The sequence below is a fragment of the Amblyraja radiata genome, chromosome 10, assembly GCF_010909765.2.
Source record: "Amblyraja radiata isolate CabotCenter1 chromosome 10, sAmbRad1.1.pri, whole genome shotgun sequence".
NCBI classification, from domain to species: Eukaryota; Metazoa; Chordata; class Chondrichthyes; order Rajiformes; family Rajidae; genus Amblyraja; species Amblyraja radiata.
Genome location: NC_045965.1, coordinates 50,117,375 through 50,134,031, shown reverse-complemented (window position 1 = coordinate 50,134,031; position 16,657 = coordinate 50,117,375). Strand labels below are relative to the sequence as shown.

Sequence of the window (16,657 nt, the reverse complement as noted above, 5' to 3'; positions counted from 1 at the left end):
CCCGGAAGCACCATCAGCTACGGCTGGGTTGGGGTGTGGGGGAGAGCTCTGAGAAAAGACGGGCAGAGAGGGGGGTATCACGGGGGAAGGGGGCAGGAGCCAGCGATGGGGACCAGAGAGGAAGGGGCTGGAGCTGCGGGGCATTGCAATGGCGGTGCGTTTGAGACTCACAGCGGGCGCTGGACCCTATCCTCCGCCAGGATCAGATTCACCGCTTTCCGTTTGGCGACATCTCCGACGCCAGGCCGCGTCTCTTCCGGTCCCTCCGAAATTGTGTTCGGTTGGAGACCTCCGCCGGCCTCTCTCAGCTCCAGTAAAGACGCGATGGCGCAGGAAGGGGCGGGGAGTGTCCGTCCTGGGGAGTGACAGGAGAAGAGACCAATCCACGCGGCGTTGACAGGCAGGAGAGGAGATCGATCTTTTATGATTCCTTAAACCTTTAAACCTCGCTGACTTTTACAATATATTACCGATCGGAACAAAACATGTTGCACTCGTAGCACATGAGAACGGTGAGTGAGCTGACGAAAAATCGTAGCGCTATCGCGGACCGTTTTTGCGCAAATAGTAAAACAACGCAAACCGGAAGAGCACAAGATTGGCGTTTTAATGATAGATAGATAGATAGATAGATAGATAGATAGATTTCTATAACATTAAGTTTCATAGGAAAACAACTATTGGCTTACAGCAGAACTGCCTGTGCAATAATAGTTTTGTGTATCTTGGCGCTTGTAAACACAAGAAACGGGTGTAAAATGCATCAGCAATATTCCTGTGTATAATAATGATCATGTTAAAAAAAGAGCTGGGAGAACATATTTTTATTCAGTTAGCCAGTTGTTTATCTTGTAGATTACTGATTATATTATGAGCATGTTATTTTGATTCTGTGGTTTATTTAAGTTGCAAAATAATCTGAAAAGTAATACAGATGATGGATTTTGGCTGAATGTTTGGTTCAGTGAATTGATAGGGAACATTGGCATCATTACCTTTTCTCCATTAATATCATTGGGAGTTGTTGTCAGTAACCTGTATTACCATAGGACAGGCTAATGAAGATGTTCGATCATAGAAACTGTTCATGGGAAAACAGTTGTTAAGCCATTAACCAGAGAAAAGCACAAACAATGACACTTGGATTTGTTGCCTGTCATTTTCTCTGGAATATTTGAATTGTTTTGATGTTAGTGCTGTCAGACATATTTACTGTGTGGCAAAGGCCTGTTTACTGAAGTGGAACTTTTGCCTTCAAAGCTGTGTTAACAAAGTGCTTATACAGCTGCTTTATTCAGCTGTGTCACGCTATCTTGTAGTGATTTCAGGCACAATTTATTACCAAACATTCAACCTTCTGAGGTTCAGCATTTTACTCTGTGTACTAACCTTGCTATCATGAGTTGTTTGCAGGATGGATAATATTGTTAAAATTGGCTTTTATTTATTTAGATCTAATCATGTCACCAAAATATACCAATGCTAAGTCTATTGGAGACCAATAACTGGATCATTAAATAATAATAAAATCTGAACCAAAGTTTATTTCTTAAAGTACATGGTATATCCCTCCTAGTAAAGCAGAGTGTAGGACCATGGTGTTACCTTGCAAATGTAGAGGGGAATTAGGGAAAAGATTTATGAAGATTTCAAATTTGGAAAAAATCTGAAAGGAAGCCGGTAAAAGAACTTAACAATATAATGGTAGACAAAAATGCTGGAGAAACTCAGCGGGTGAGGCAGCATCTATGGAGCAAAAAAATAGGCGATGTTTCGGGTCGAGATCCTTTTTCATACTGATGTGGGGGGGGGGGGGGGGGAAGAAAGGAAGAGGCGGAGACAGTAGGCTGGGGGAGAGCTGGGAAAGGGAAGGGAAGGAGGAAGAAAGCAAGGACTACCTGAAATTGGAGAAGTCAATGTTCATACCTAGTAGTAGGTCCCCGTCGGTCATGACTGACCATGAGTGATGCATCCTAGTTGGATGCAAGCTTCGGTGATGTCATATGGAGGACAGGCTGTTGCCCATGCAGCATGTCCCCCCCTCTCCGCGTCGCTGATCGGTCCAAAGGAACAGCAATTCATACCGCTGGGGTGTAAACTACCCAAGCGAAATATGAGGTGCTGCTCCTCCAATTTGCGGTGGGACTCACTCTGGCCATGGAGGAGGCCCAGGAAAGAAAGGTCGGATTCGGAATGGGAGGGGTAGTTGAAGTGGTGAACCACCGGGAGATCAGGTTGGTTATTGCGAACTGAGCGGAGGTGTTGGCCGAGGCGATCGACAAGCCTGCATTTGGTCTCTCCGATGTAGAGCAGTTCGGTGCAAACCAGGGCATCGGAGATGTTCTCATTCTTTAGGGAACGGGGGTTCCCCTCTTCGGCTATAAATGAGGCTCTCACCTCCGATCTCACTCCCCATCCCCCCACGTAACAAGGACAGAGTCCCCCTTGCCTCACCTTCCACCCTACCAGCCGTCACATACAACAGATAATCCTCCAACATTTTCGCCACTTCCAACGGGATCCCTCCACTGGCCACATCTTCCCATCTCCTCCCCTTTCAGCTTTCCGCAGAGACCATTCCCTTCCCACCCAAACCACCCTCTCCCCTGGTACTCTCCTTTGCAACCGCAAGAAATGCTACACTTGCCGCTTTACCTCCCCCCTCGACTCCATCCATGGACCCAAGCAGTCTTTTCAGGTGTGGCAGAGGTTCACCTGCACCTCCTCCAACCTCATCTATTGCATCCGCTGTTCCAGGTATCAACTGCTCTACATCGGTTTACACCCCGTTGTTTACACCCCAGCGGTATGGACATTGACTTCTCCAATTTCAGGTAGTCCTTGCTTTCTCCTTCCTTCCCCTCCCCTTCCCAGCTCTCCCCCAGCCCACTGTCTCCGCCTCTTCCTTTCTTTTTCCCGCCCCCTCCCCCACATCAGTCTGAAGAGGGTCTCGACCCGAAACGTCGCCTATTTCCTTCGCTCCATAGATGCTGCCTCACCCGCTGAGTTTCTGCAGCATTTTTGTCTACCTTTGATTTTTCCAGCATCTGCAGTTCTTTTTTTAACAATATAATGGAGAATGTTGTCTTGAGAACATCTTGAGGATAATAAAGTTATGTTTTTCTCGCATTGTAGATGAATTATTTGGTGATTGTGATTAAATGCCACATTTGCATCAAAAAGTAAACCCATCAAGCAATTTCAACAATATCATAAAAGCTTTGAAATCGTATTGGGCTTGTGAAAGGATTTACTCAGCATTGATATTTCAAGAAGATGATTGAGATTCACTCATCCAAGTATTTTCAAAGCTTTGAAACTAGGTGATAAAACTATTATTGCTGCAATTGATTTACGAAACTTTGACAATAGGAAAACTGGTCGCACAACTCCTTGACTTCAATTCCACTGCAATGAATATAATTGCAAAAAAATGTGCTTCTTTATTTTGAACTAAGATGTAGCAGATGATGGATCATCGGTGGTGAAAACTAAACTGATGTAATCTAATCTCACACAGATGAGAATGATGAAAAGCACTCGATGATGTGCTTATGGAGATGTTGACTCTTAAGTCTATTCCACCTCTAAATGATGTTGATGTTACAGTTCTTGTTACTTGTGAGACCAAGATTGTGTTGATGCAAATAATTAATGTGGAATAGGCCATCTGTTATTATGGGGGTAATTATTAAATTATACTAACAATGATTACTGGCTGAGTGTGAGATTTGTGATATAATATCAATCTGTGGATGCTAACTATTCCTTTAATACTGTCACCCTTAAGGATAATTTCATGCGACTGCCTGTTGGTTAGATTTGTAATAGTATTTTGTGGGACAGAACATTCCAGAGTGGGAAATTTGATTAAAAAAAAGATGCTGGGTAGGTTTTTCATGAATTCTGGAATGAAGTGCTTTGAGAAGTTGGTTATGACACAAATCAACTGCTGCCTCAGAGATAACAGAAACACACATCAGGCTGCTGTTGATCAACTACAGCTCGGCATTCAACACTATCTTCCCTCCAAACTCATCACCAAGCTCCAGGACCTGGGTCTCTGTACTTCCCAGGGCCTGATGATCTGCATCCCAGGTACTCAAGGAGGTGGCTCCAGGAATCGTGGATGCATTGGTGATCATTTCCCAATGTTCTATAGATTCAGGATTAGTTCCTGTGGATTGGCGGGTAGCTAATGTTATCCCACTTTTCAAGAAAGGAGCGAGAGAGAAACCGGGGAATTATAGACCAGTTAGCCTGACATCGGTGCTGGGCAAGTTGCTGGAGTCAATTATTAAATAAGTAATAACGGCGCATGTGAAAAAAGGATTGGTCCAAGTCAGCATGGATCATGGACCAAGTCAGAAGGTGAAATCCTGCTTGACGAATCTTCTGGAATTTTTTGAGGATGTGACAAGTAAAATGGATGAAGGAGAGCCAGTGAATGTAGTGTATCTGGACTTTCAGAAAGCCTTTAATGAGGTCCCACACAGGAGATTAGTGGGCAAAATTAGAGCAGATGGTATTGGGGATAGGGTATTGACATGAATAGAAAATTGGTTGGCAGACAGAAAATGAATAGTAGAACCCTGTCAGAATGGCAGGCAGTGGCGAGTGGAGTGCAGCAAGGCTCGGTGCTGGGGCTGCAACTATTTACAATATATATTAATGATTTAGATGATGGAATTAAAAGTAACACTAGCAAATTTGCAGATGACACAAAGCTGGGTGGCAGTGTGAACTGCGAAGAGGATGCTAGGATGCTGGTTGGTGGGGGCGCTGCAAGCCGGCAGCCCTGCCAGCAGCGTGTTAGTTTTTTCAACTGTTTTTGTTTTTTTAGTGTGTTTTAGTAGGGAGAAGAGGAGGGAAGAGACAGTAACCCTAAGACTTTTGCCTCCATCACAGTGAGGAGGTGCTTGGTGAACTCACTGTGGTGGATGTTAATTTGTGTTTATTGTGTCGTGTTTATTATTACATGTATGGCTGCAGGCAACGACATTTCGTTCAGACCGAAAGGTCTGAATGACAAATAAAGGATTCAATTCAATTCAATCAATTTAATGTATGTTTTTAATGTTTCTTTGTGTGTCTTGTATGGGGGGGGGTAAGGGGGAAACCGCTTCAGTCGCCGCCTCCACGGAGAGGCGACTTTTTCCATGGTCGCCTCCACGGAGAGGCGACTTTTTCCATGGTCGCCTCCCCCGTGGCCTAACAGCAAGGATCGGTGTGGCCTTTCCCGGAGAAGAGCCTGGGGCTTCAGCAGCGGGCGCAGCGCGGACTTTCGTCGCGGAGCGGGCGAGCCCTCGCCGGAGGGGAGCGCTCCGTTCATTGGCCTGCGGCAGCCTGAAGCCGCGGTCTGCGGAGCTCCAGTTGGCGCAGCGTCCGCAACGTGTGATCCCTCGTTGGGGAACCCGGAGGAGAAGAGCTCCGACGGCTGGCCCGTGGCCAACTTCTACCGCGGGCGCGGCAGGGACTTACCATCCGGAGCGAGGTCCCTCGCCAGGGATCCCTGGAGAGGAGCTCTGACCGCCGGCCCTGCAGTCTGCGGTGCTTCTGGCTGAGGCGCGGCGGGGACTTTAAATCTTCGACCGCCGGCCTGCGGCCTACACCATCTTGATGCCGCAATCTCCGGTGGGGAGGCACCGATTCAGGACTTACTTGGACTTACCTGTCTGTACATCTGGACGCCTGCAGCGGCGACTGCGGAGGGTTGAACCCCACGCTCCCGTCTCCCCCGTAGACCACGGGGGGAAATGGAGAAGGACTGGCCAAATTTTGTGCCTTCCACCGCAGTGATGAATGCTGTGGTGGATGTTTCTGTACATTTTTATTGTGTATGTGTTCTTTTTCATTGTGCAGCTGCTTGCAAATTCATTTCACTTGGCACTTATGTGCAAGTGATGAATAAAACTTGATTGATTGATTGAGGTTGCAGGTTGACTTGGACAGGTTGAGTGAGTGGGCAGATGCATGGCAGATGCATTATAATGTAGATAAATGTGAGGTTATCCACTTTGGCGGCAAGAACAAGGAGGCAGATTATTATCTCAATGGTGTCAGAAAAGGGGAAGGTCAACGAGACCTGGGTGTCCTTGTACACCAGTCACTGAAAGTAAACATGCAGGTACAGCAGGCATGAAGAAAGCTAATGGCATGTTGGCCTTCGTAACTAGAGGATTTGAGTATAGGAGTAAAGAGGTCCATGTGCGGACGTGGCGCCGACGGACGAGAGGCCGAAGCAAAGAAGTCGAAGCCAAAGAACGGAATGGAAACAAGGCCGAAACGACAATAAACCGAAATAGTCCGAAGACGAAACACCTACTAACCGAAAGGATGGGACGCCTAAATGCAAACTAACCGAAAGGGCGGGACGCCTAAAACCCAAGGAACCGAAAAGCTGAGTCGCCTAAAAGCAAACTTCCCAAATGGCTGCTCTGTCGAAACGCCACCTTTCGTGGTGGCGTCGCCTACAGGCCAAAGGACCGACTGCCGCTCAACAGAAAAGTCCAATAACGGACTTGACGTTGCCGGGGGGGGGGGAGGCGGGACTTGTCAGCGATTGGTCCAGACCCCGGCGTCCATCACATCACTGTGAAGGCATGAACATTGTCCCAATCCTCCGCTCCACCCGACCCACAGCCCGCAGAGGGTGGCAGTGGGGGCTGTCCCGAGCGATGCACACCTACGGCAGCTTTCTACTTGGTGCTTGGGTTCAGATTGCCCAGTCACCTATAGCTTGTGTGGGAAAATGAACCCACGCTCCCGTCTCCCCCTTCTCTTTCCCCTCTTCTCTCTCCCCCCCTCTCTCTCTTTCTCTCTCGCTCTCTCCCTTCTCTCTCTCCCTTATCTCTCCCCCTTCTCTCTCTCCTCTCTCTCTTCCTCTCTCTCCCCCCCTCTCTCTCCCTCCCTTCTCTCTCCTCTCTCTCCCTCTTCTCACTCTCCCTCCCCCCCTCTCTCTCTCTCTACTCTCTCTCCTTATCTCTCCCCTCGTCTCTCTCTCCTCCTCTCTCTCCACACAGGAGGGAGAGGGGGGAGAGAGAAGAGGGGAGAGAAGGGAGAGAGAGAAGAGAGAGAGAGGGGGAGAGAGAGAAGAGGGGAGAGAGAAGGGGGAGCGTGGGGTTCATTTTCCCACACAGGCCATAGGTGACTGGGCAATCTGAACCCAAGCACCAAGTTGAAAGCGGCCGAAGGTGTGCATCGCTCGGGACAGCCCCCACTCTCCCATGGCTGTGGGTCGGGTGGAGCGGAGGTCTGGCGACGTGTCGCGGGGTGTCACCAGGGGGCATGTCTGCGGAGTGTCACCAGGGGGCATGTGGAACGGGCGATGCCTTGCCTGGGTCGCCGCGCTGGAGCGACGCGCTGTAGCTCTGGCGAGCTGGACCGCCGAGAGTAACAACTCCGGGCTGCGGGTCTGCGGAGCGGAGAGGCGGCAGTGCTGAGAGGCGGCGCCGACTTTGTCATCGGGAGCCTGGGAGCTCCAAACCAGGAAGCGGCCGTTCCAGGTGGCCCAGCCGCCGAAAGGACTCTCCCGACGCCGGGGCAAGACCACCCGGTGAGAACGGCCAGGGACATCGGGCCTCCGTAGAGGCAATTACGGTGGCCTCAATAGGCCTGACTTTGGGGTGAACATGGGGTGAGGACTGGACATTGTGCCTTCCTCCACAGTGCTACCCACTGTGGGGGGATGATTTTTTTGTCTAATTGTAGTCCTGTCGGTCTGTGTCCAAGATGGCTGCCGTGAAGAGAGAGTGGACGCTGGCGCGCTTTGGCTGCCGCTGCTCTCTCTTCACACTGTGTTTTTGATTTTCTGTTTTTGGATTGAATTCTGTTTTTAATTTGTGTCTCTGTGATGTCTTTCTTTACCTGTTCTATTCCGATTATATGTTTTTATTCCGATTACTATGTAAGGTGTCCTTGAGATGTCTGAAAGGCGCCCATTAAATAAAATTTATTATTATTATTATGTCGCCAGGGAGTCAGTCGCCTGCATGGTCGTGAGAGGTCGCATGGGGTCACCTGCATGGTCGTGAGAGGTCTCCTAGTCACCCAAAGAGTCTTGGCGTCTTTCTGGTCGCCACTGAATTTTCAACGTTGAAAATTTTCAGTGACCTATGACAGGTGCCGGCAGTCGCCAAAAAGGTTGCGTAAGTGGGACAGGCCCTTTAGTTTTCATTGGTGGGTCTGTTGTGGAAAGGGGTCAGCAGCTTCAAATTACTGGGTATTAGCAGTAATACTGCAGTTAGCCGTATTCTCCTGTGCTGAGAATATGAGTAGATGAACTAGAATGTTACTGCCTACAGGAAGGTTGCTAAAAGCAGAACTATAAAAAGTGTAGGAAGAAAATTGAGGGTTACCAGAGATAGGCAGGCACATTACTACAATAGAATTGCCATGGATTACCACCATGAAGTGCTGGAGATATAAGTGAACATGAAGCCCTCATCAGATTGAAGACATACTTGACAGAGGGCAGTCGTGATTCAATGTACACCACGTCTCAAATCACATGAGGTCATGACAAAGGAACGTGTGCCACATCAGAGGAACAAACACTGTTGCAGAGAGGAGGGATAAAACTTGTTATTTTTCCATGAACAATAATAGATCCTTCAAAAAAGTCCTCTTAAGAATTATAATCATAGGACTGCCTTTTGACTTCTTGTTCAATGTTTTAGGGGAGCAAGTATTTACAGAAGGATGTTTTGTTTATTATGTTATCTATAGGTACTATAGGTACTATGTTTATACTGTTATAAACCTGTTATACTGCTGCAAGTAAGAATTTCATTGTTCTATTTCTGGTACATACTGTATGACATTTAAACACTCTTGACTGAGATTCAGTTTGTAAGGAAGCAAATGTATGGATGCTTGCTGGTACTGTGAGGTGCCTCATAAATAAAGCACTTTTGTGGGTGTTTTCAATGACTTACTTTGTTCAGTATCTGAGCCAGTGAATATGGGAGATAGTGAGACATATGATATCCCTGCACAAAATTAAAAGCTTGCCTGACAAGGAGTTCCCATTAGACTCCCAACTAGTTAAGGAGGTATCCCACAACAGATAAATCGTATGATTTTGAAGAGAAAGGAGTGTAAATTGATAGCAAAGGTTTTACTTAAAATCAATAACTGCATCAGCATGGAAAATTGCTTTAAATAAATTGCACCTGAAGTAAGTGTAATACCCCTGTCCCACTTAGGAAACCTGAACGGAAACCTCTGGAGACCTTGCGCCCCACCCAAGATTTCCGTGAGGTTCCTGGAGTTCTGGTCACTCTCCCTATTGGTGGAAAGTGGTTTCTGCGTAGTCGCGGATTTTTCTATGTTCCTGTGATTATTTCAAAAAAAAAAAATCCGGCCTCGACTAAAAATAGGTTGCCGTTTGGTCGAAGCCAGTGGAGTGGGGTTGCTATTTACTTACAGGCAGTCGAAGGCAATCTCCTTCGCTGACTGGCCATTTTGATTGTCTCATTGGAGTTTTCAGCAAAGATCCTGTTGGATCTTTGGTTTTCAAGACCTAGAAGATCCGCTGGAAGGTAAAATGCCCGCTAACTTTATTAAACTTCTTAAAACTGTCTCCACTCCTTCTTCCCCCCCCCCCTTTTCCCCCCTTCTCGCCCCTTCTCTTCCCCTTCTCTCTCCCTTTCTCTGTCCTTCTCTCCCCTTCTCTCCCTCCCTCCCGCGCTCTCTAAAGGACTTACCGTGCTCTGTGGCAGCCGTTTACCTTCGTCTTCATCGTGCAGACAGCGCTCCTCCGCTGTCCCTGACCCCCACCTTCGCGATGTGTTTGTGTGTGTGTGTGTGTGTGCGGTCGGCAGCAATGATCCTGTTGGATCTTTGATCAGTAGATGCAGCTTACGCTTCGATCGAGGCTTTCCAGGCAAGTGACCAAAACCTCTGGTGACTCATGGAGAGTGACCGGAACCTCCGGGAACCTCACGGAAACCTTGGGTGGGGCGCAAGGTCTCCAGAGGTTTCCGTTTAGGTTTCCTAAGTGGGACAGGGGCATAACATTTAAAAACATGTTCTAAATGCAGATGGTGAATGGAAATTGGAAAATAGATATACAGATTGTTCAACTTTAAAATATTTTCTGATGGTCCAACAAGCACCCTGCTGTAATATAAGTGCTGTAATACTTGCTTTGATAAATTATGAACAACTTTACAAATATTTGTTAAAGCTGTATATTTTACATTGTAACAAAATACAGTTTGGGACCCCATTCCTGCACCTCTGGTAGTCTCTCTCTCAGTTAGCCAATGTCCTGAATTCCCAATAATCTTGTTTAAATCCCATGAACTCTTTGATGGTGCGAAGGAATTTTTATTTGAATAGCCAGATAAAAAATGAATAGGTAGGGTGATGCACAAGGATCTTTTGGGTACTCCCAAAGTGGAGCATGTTCACAGTTCCAGAAGCACTTCCTGATTGAACCAGGCAAGTGCCTTCGATTTTCCTAAACAATCAACTTTAGAATGTCCACCTGAGGACCTCACAGATTCACAGGCTGAACAGAAATAAATCTACAGAATGACGAGCAGGGTTGGGCTAGACTGAAGTTTCCCAAGAACTGAATGTGACCCTGGCATGTACAATATGTGTACCATGGCATTAACTTGTATCATTTTTTTAAACTGGACTTTGTCCTTTGCATTGGAGCAGCTTGCTAATTACAGTTGTTTTAAAGCCTATATCTTTAAATTATTCTTTAAAAAATCTATTATCTTCTTTTGTGTCCATATTTCCTTGGAGTGATGCACACAGTAAAACAGGGTCTTATAATGCATGTTTGGAATAGAGTGGCATTTGAATCATGAACAAACCAGAATGAATAACCATCCTCTAGGGAAGCTCTAACGTGGAATTTCTTTGCAAGAATGTTATCATTCCAGCATAAGGCACCAATACCCCAATCAAATATCTGAACACGAATTCCTCTGTCTTATAACCAGTTGTTACAATAAAAAATGTGATTAAAAAAAAAAAAATGGAATTTAGCTCAGAGGTTTCATTACTTTAGAAGTCGGTGTGTGGACAAATTACTAACAAAGAGCTTCACAAGCAGTTAATTGCTTGTAATGTGTTACGCTGATGGCAAATTTGAACTGCATTGATTCTGCCATTATAATTAATCAAATTAGTCATGGTTTTCATTGTTTGAAAAAAGGTTTTTTACCTTTTGTTCATGTTAGCTTTCAGCAGAGATGCCAAAGACTATGATGAAAAGAGTTTAAAGCATTACATATCATTTCAATGATGTTGCGAAGAACGGAAATTACTTTAACATTGTTACACTTGTTCATTTTCCTTTCTTCTATCCTGTGTTTCAGATTCTCAAAACCAGCACCAATGTTTCTTGATAACACCTTTAGGCGATGGTCAAAACTGAAAGATTTTGTTCCACCATTTGGAATCAAAGGACAAGGTACTGTTGCAGCAAATAAGTTTGGAACAGTGATTTTTTTAACTTAAGGAGTTTACATAAATACTGGCAAGAAGTTTGATCGCTTAAAAAAAAAATCTTCCTCCTGTAACATCTTTTATCATCAATTGAGCAAATCCTGTGTGAAATTAACTGAAGTTACTTTGGACTTAGCCTGCCTAAAATTATACAAAATAAAAACAGGACTGTTTGTTGACAGACTTATCTGTGAAAATAAAATCCAAGTGACTTGGCCACCTATGGCCAGGAACCCTGTAAAGAATATTACGAACAACAATTTTACATTCACTACCACCTTTATTTTTATCTGTGGCGTTTACTAAGGTTCAGTTTTACTGCGAAATCCCGTATTTACATTTAATTGTGACAATTTTGGTACCAGAAGCAACATAGCCACCTAAGGGGAGGGGTGGGATTTGAATTAGATTCTACTTGTTGAGCTAATTATTCTGTGCTGGCTGGGATATTATCGTTTTATAAGATGTGTTAAATTAAGTTCCCTGGCTTTGTCGAGCATGTAGCTGAGTTTGTGTTTGTAAGAAATTATAGATAGCTGTAATGGAGTGAGTTGCCTTATTTTTTAGCATTCCTCCATTTCTAACCATTATCTTCACCTTTATGCCCCTGCCACAGAGACGATCTTGATATAAAGCACTCCTATCAGGGTATTTAATTTCCATTTGTCCGTTTGACTCTTAACAGAAAGCATTGTTGACTTGCTATTTTTTGACAGAGGTTTCAACTTGTACTGTATGTTGAGGAAAATGATCTTTCACCACTGATTATATAATTGTTATAATAACATTAAGCGCCATTTCATTTTCATGTAAAGATGTTGGTTATATCTTTGTTGACTGTTCAAACTAATGTGGACAAACTATCAAATTAGAAAAGTACTTAAAACTTTGAAGGACTTTGCTACATTGACGGGGATAAAAGAGATGTGATATAATCTATCTCTCTGCTCTGAAGCCACCACAGAAACTGTGATCAGTATAATGCAACAGGATATGAGGGAATATTAATCCTGACTTGATACTCCAGGGCTGATTGTTGAAAATTATACCTGCAGCTATTCACACCCCTCAAAAGATGAAATAAACTTGTATATGATCTGTTCAATACCACAACTTGTGTATGATCTGTTCAAAGAACGTCAAACTTGTGAAACCAAATATTTCATTAAAAATGTGACCTTTTAACTTAAAAGCAATGATTATTGCAACAGACAGATTTAGTAGGTTATTCACATTGTAAACGTACTGTAGTTCTAATCTTGCAGAATATTAATTAACACTTTTCTTTTCTGCAGTAGCAGATATTTTGTTTGGAAGTATATTAATTATAGCTTTTTATCTGTTTTACACATTTAAGCTATCTTTATATTATGTTTCCACAAAAAAAAATAGCAAATGGTTTTGGGAAGATAAACAGGGTAAACAGGACATTTTTCGCTTCCATTTTAAAAAAAACAATGGGGAAGCTGAATTTTGTCCCAATGATTTATTTCTCACTGAATTTCAGTTACTTTATGTTGTAACATTTGGAGTCGAATGTTTCATTTTAGTATAGTGAGTATAATTTCTCATCAAGGAATGCATGATACTCATATTGTCTTTGTTTTGATTGGAAATAATGGAGCTGGATAACAACATGCGCATATTTTCACACACATCGCAAGGATTTGGATTATAGACGTATAATCCAAACATAAAGTGTGAGTGAGCCAAAGGAGATATTGAGAAGTGTATAGGAAGGAACTGCAGATGCTGGTTTAAACCGAAGATAGACACAAAATGCTGGAGTAACTCAGCGGGACAGGTTGCATCTCTGGAGAGAAGGAATGGGTGACGTTTCAGGTCAAGACCCTTCTTCAGACTTGACTGGGAGTTGATGTAGTAGGTTTAATGAAGGATTTTCAAGGTGGCAGTGTGGTTTGATAGAAAGTTGAAGAACTTGGGCATGAATGGTTAAGTGCATGCCGAAAGTGATGGTTCTGATAGACGTGTTTATATTTGAAGCTTGGAAGTAGTTACAGAGATGAGAATTACAAAGATTTAAACATAGTGATTTTTTTTTAAATTATAGGGATTTGAAGTTACAGCAGGTCTAAGTATGGGGATCATGAGTGAAAACTGTTCATGTATTTGAGCAGCTGACCTTAGGACAACCAGGTGACTTTTTGAGCAGTGAAGCCTGATGATCATCGTGGTACAGATAAGGGGTTTTGCAAACCCTTACAGCAATTAAATTTAGAGTAGGGGAGCTGAAGGGTTTGAAGTGCAAGTTTGCCAAAAGTAATAGAAGTGGACTATCTTTTCTTCCCTGATGATGCTGGAGTGCAGAGTACCTTTAGGTTGACAGATTATGTTTAATTTGGCAACTGGCAGTACTGAGAGGCAATGCAGTTCTGCAGCTTTTGGATGGTGTAGGTTGAAGAAAGAATGATGTTTCCCAAACTCTTAGAAAAACAGCTCATGCATCAGGCTGTATTTTCATTGCCTCAATTGGCATTGCACAATGATGAAGGGTTGGTTGATAGTATGCCTTCTGTCCCGCGAAGTCCTTATCAAGATTATGCATGCATCTTCCAATATGAGTTCAAATCCATAGTCCAGGGTTGTACATCGACTCCAGGTTCTCGCAAGAAAAAATCTTTGTATCTTAAAGTGGAGTACTCTTTTCATTGCAACCTGTCTTTGCACATGTGTTTATATTTAATATTGATGGTTTACATCTGTTTGTAAGTTGTTGCAGCAATATATTTTTATTGCCCACAGAAATATATCTCCATCATGTTTTATGATGGCATACGTCATGATATTAACAAACAGGGCTATGACAGAACTGTTCTCAGTAAAGATCAATGTCAAACAAAGCTGGGTTAATCCTCCAGAGCTTTTTTCAATCTTTCCTATTGTAATGTTGCATCTTACCTCTCAAAAACTTCCTGTGGGAATGGAGTTAATCTTCAGAGCTAATGGGAAACTGTTCAGTCAGTGGAATTTACAGTCCAGAAGCAATGTACACTCAAACGTCAGTCGTCAAGCTGCAGTATGCAGGTGAAGCTTGGGTTTGCAAGTGCTCGAGAGCCAAGCTTCAAACCCTCGTTGACATTTTCACTTAAGCGGACAAGAGGATGGGCTTTACACTCAACAATTCTAAGATAAATGTCTTCTACCAATCTGTCTCTGTTACACCATGCTGTTTCAGACAAAGATTCACGGCAAGACCTAGTAAATTGTGGAGCACTTCCTACATCTCAGGGGCCTTCTCTGGATGAGGGCAGGCATTGGTGATGGAATTCACCACTGATTTCAATGCTCCAGAACAGCCTTTGCTCACTGAAAGAAAATGTATTTAAAGAACAAAATCTCAGACCTGGCACAAAACCCGGTGTCAGATGGGCAGCAACTATCCCTGCCCTCCTTTGTACAGATCTGGACTGCTTATGGCTGGTATTTCAATATTTTGCTAAATTTCCCCCAGTGCTGACTCTGCAAAAGTTTCCAGCTTCACTGAGAGGTTAAACAACCCAATGCCAGTGTCCTCTCCCAGACTAACATCCCTGCACTATTGCCTGAATTACACAAGATAGATTGTTTTAGGAGGCCAAGTTGTTTGCTTGCCCAACACTAGATTCCCAAAACAGATACTCTTGTAGGATAAGATTATGAAGGAAAAGAAATGCCTCAAGGAAAAAAATGCAACATTCTCTCTGACTCCAAAGAATCCTTGGCCCATAACTGCTCCAATTGGTGAAGAAATGTTTGAGATGATGATGAGAACCTTGAGATCATGCATCAAGAGCACATGGAAACCCTACATTAGAGGCAGCCAGTGCACACCACCTCACCAACTCCCATACCTCTGCCCGTCAGTTATTTCCTTCCCAATCCCTGGATAAGTCTGTGGTTCCCACACTGGCTTCATTAGTTATCTCAGAACCTACAAAACCAGAGTGGAAGCAAGTCATCCTTGATCTCAGGGGACTGAAGAAGACATTTATGGAGGGGTTGATCTTTTTGACAATCCTTCTCTTTTTACAGTCATGGTCAATTTGGGGCTTGCAGCATGATTATTCTTGATCTGAGGAATGTTGACCTGACTTGTATAGAACCTCAGTTAAGGATACAATGCGTGCACTTATTGTGAAATACTGGAACTTTCTTTCAACAGTTGTATATATGGCAACTGCATAATAACCACCTTGTGTTTTAAATGGACATATAGGCCCATAGATTTTGTTAGTATATATTTTTCTGGCAAACTGCCATCTTTGTATTATTTCTAATTCCTTAATAGCTAGGGAATGTGTTGCATTTTTATGACAACCAAATTATTACTTGATAAATAATAAATTTAGATTGTCTTAATGGAGTAGCAGGATTGGCCTCTTAATTTATTGCTAACGTCTCCGTCAGTGTGAAGGATTGCTTTCTCTGTGCTAAATAACTCAGACAGTTGTCTAAGCCAATTTTCGGACTGCTACTGTATCTTTGTATCACAGCTGTCATCACTCGTAATTTTTTTTCCGTCTCCACATACTGTAGCTTTAGTTAACTCTAAGGTAACTGGATTTTAAATCAGTGTTAATAATGTCAATATCTTAAATTCTGCAAATTAATGCCAGTTGGTCTGTATGTATAAAGTCAAAGTAGCCTTTATTGTCATTCAGACCTTTCGGTCTGAACAAAATGTTGTTGCCTTGCAGTCATACATATAATAAAAATGACAAAAACACAAAATAGATACAAATTAACATCCACCACAGTGAGTTCGCTAGGCACCTCCTCACTGTGATGGAAGGCAAAAGTCTTAGTCTCTTCCCTCCTTATTCTCCCTCTGCGCCGAGGTGATCCAGGCTTCGGATGTTGTGACCCCGCCGGGCGATGGTAAGTAAGTGAGTCCTGCGGCTGAATCCAAGCACCGCGAACGAGCCGGTTCAAACTCCGAGGCCCGGGGCGGTCGAAGCTGCCGCCCTCCAGTCCAGCGGACGAAGCTGGTGTTGCAGGCGCTCCGGAAAAACAGGTCACCAACCTGTAACCTGCGAGCTCCCGACGATGTCGGACCGCCGCTGCCGCCGGAACACCACAGCTCCGAGGTCAGGGTGCCGCTGCCGCCGGAATGCCACAGCTCCGAGGTCGGGTCGCCGCTGCCGCTGGAACGCTGCCCCAGCTCCGCTATTAGGCCTCGGCGGAGAGA

At 44.2% G+C, this 16,657-nt stretch overlaps 1 protein-coding gene across 6 annotated transcripts in view; it reads left to right on the top strand.

Moving 5' to 3' along the window:
* The window catches only part of st3gal3 (ST3 beta-galactoside alpha-2,3-sialyltransferase 3), a 378,440-nt gene that overhangs the window by 231,965 nt on the left and 129,818 nt on the right, over window positions 1–16,657 (top strand). For all 6 annotated transcript variants that reach the window (XM_033028810.1, XM_033028812.1, XM_033028811.1 and 3 more), the window contains one exon: window positions 11,340–11,434. In XM_033028810.1, coding sequence (XP_032884701.1) covers window positions 11,340–11,434 — 95 coding nt within the window. The remainder of the gene's footprint in view (window positions 1–11,339; window positions 11,435–16,657) is intronic.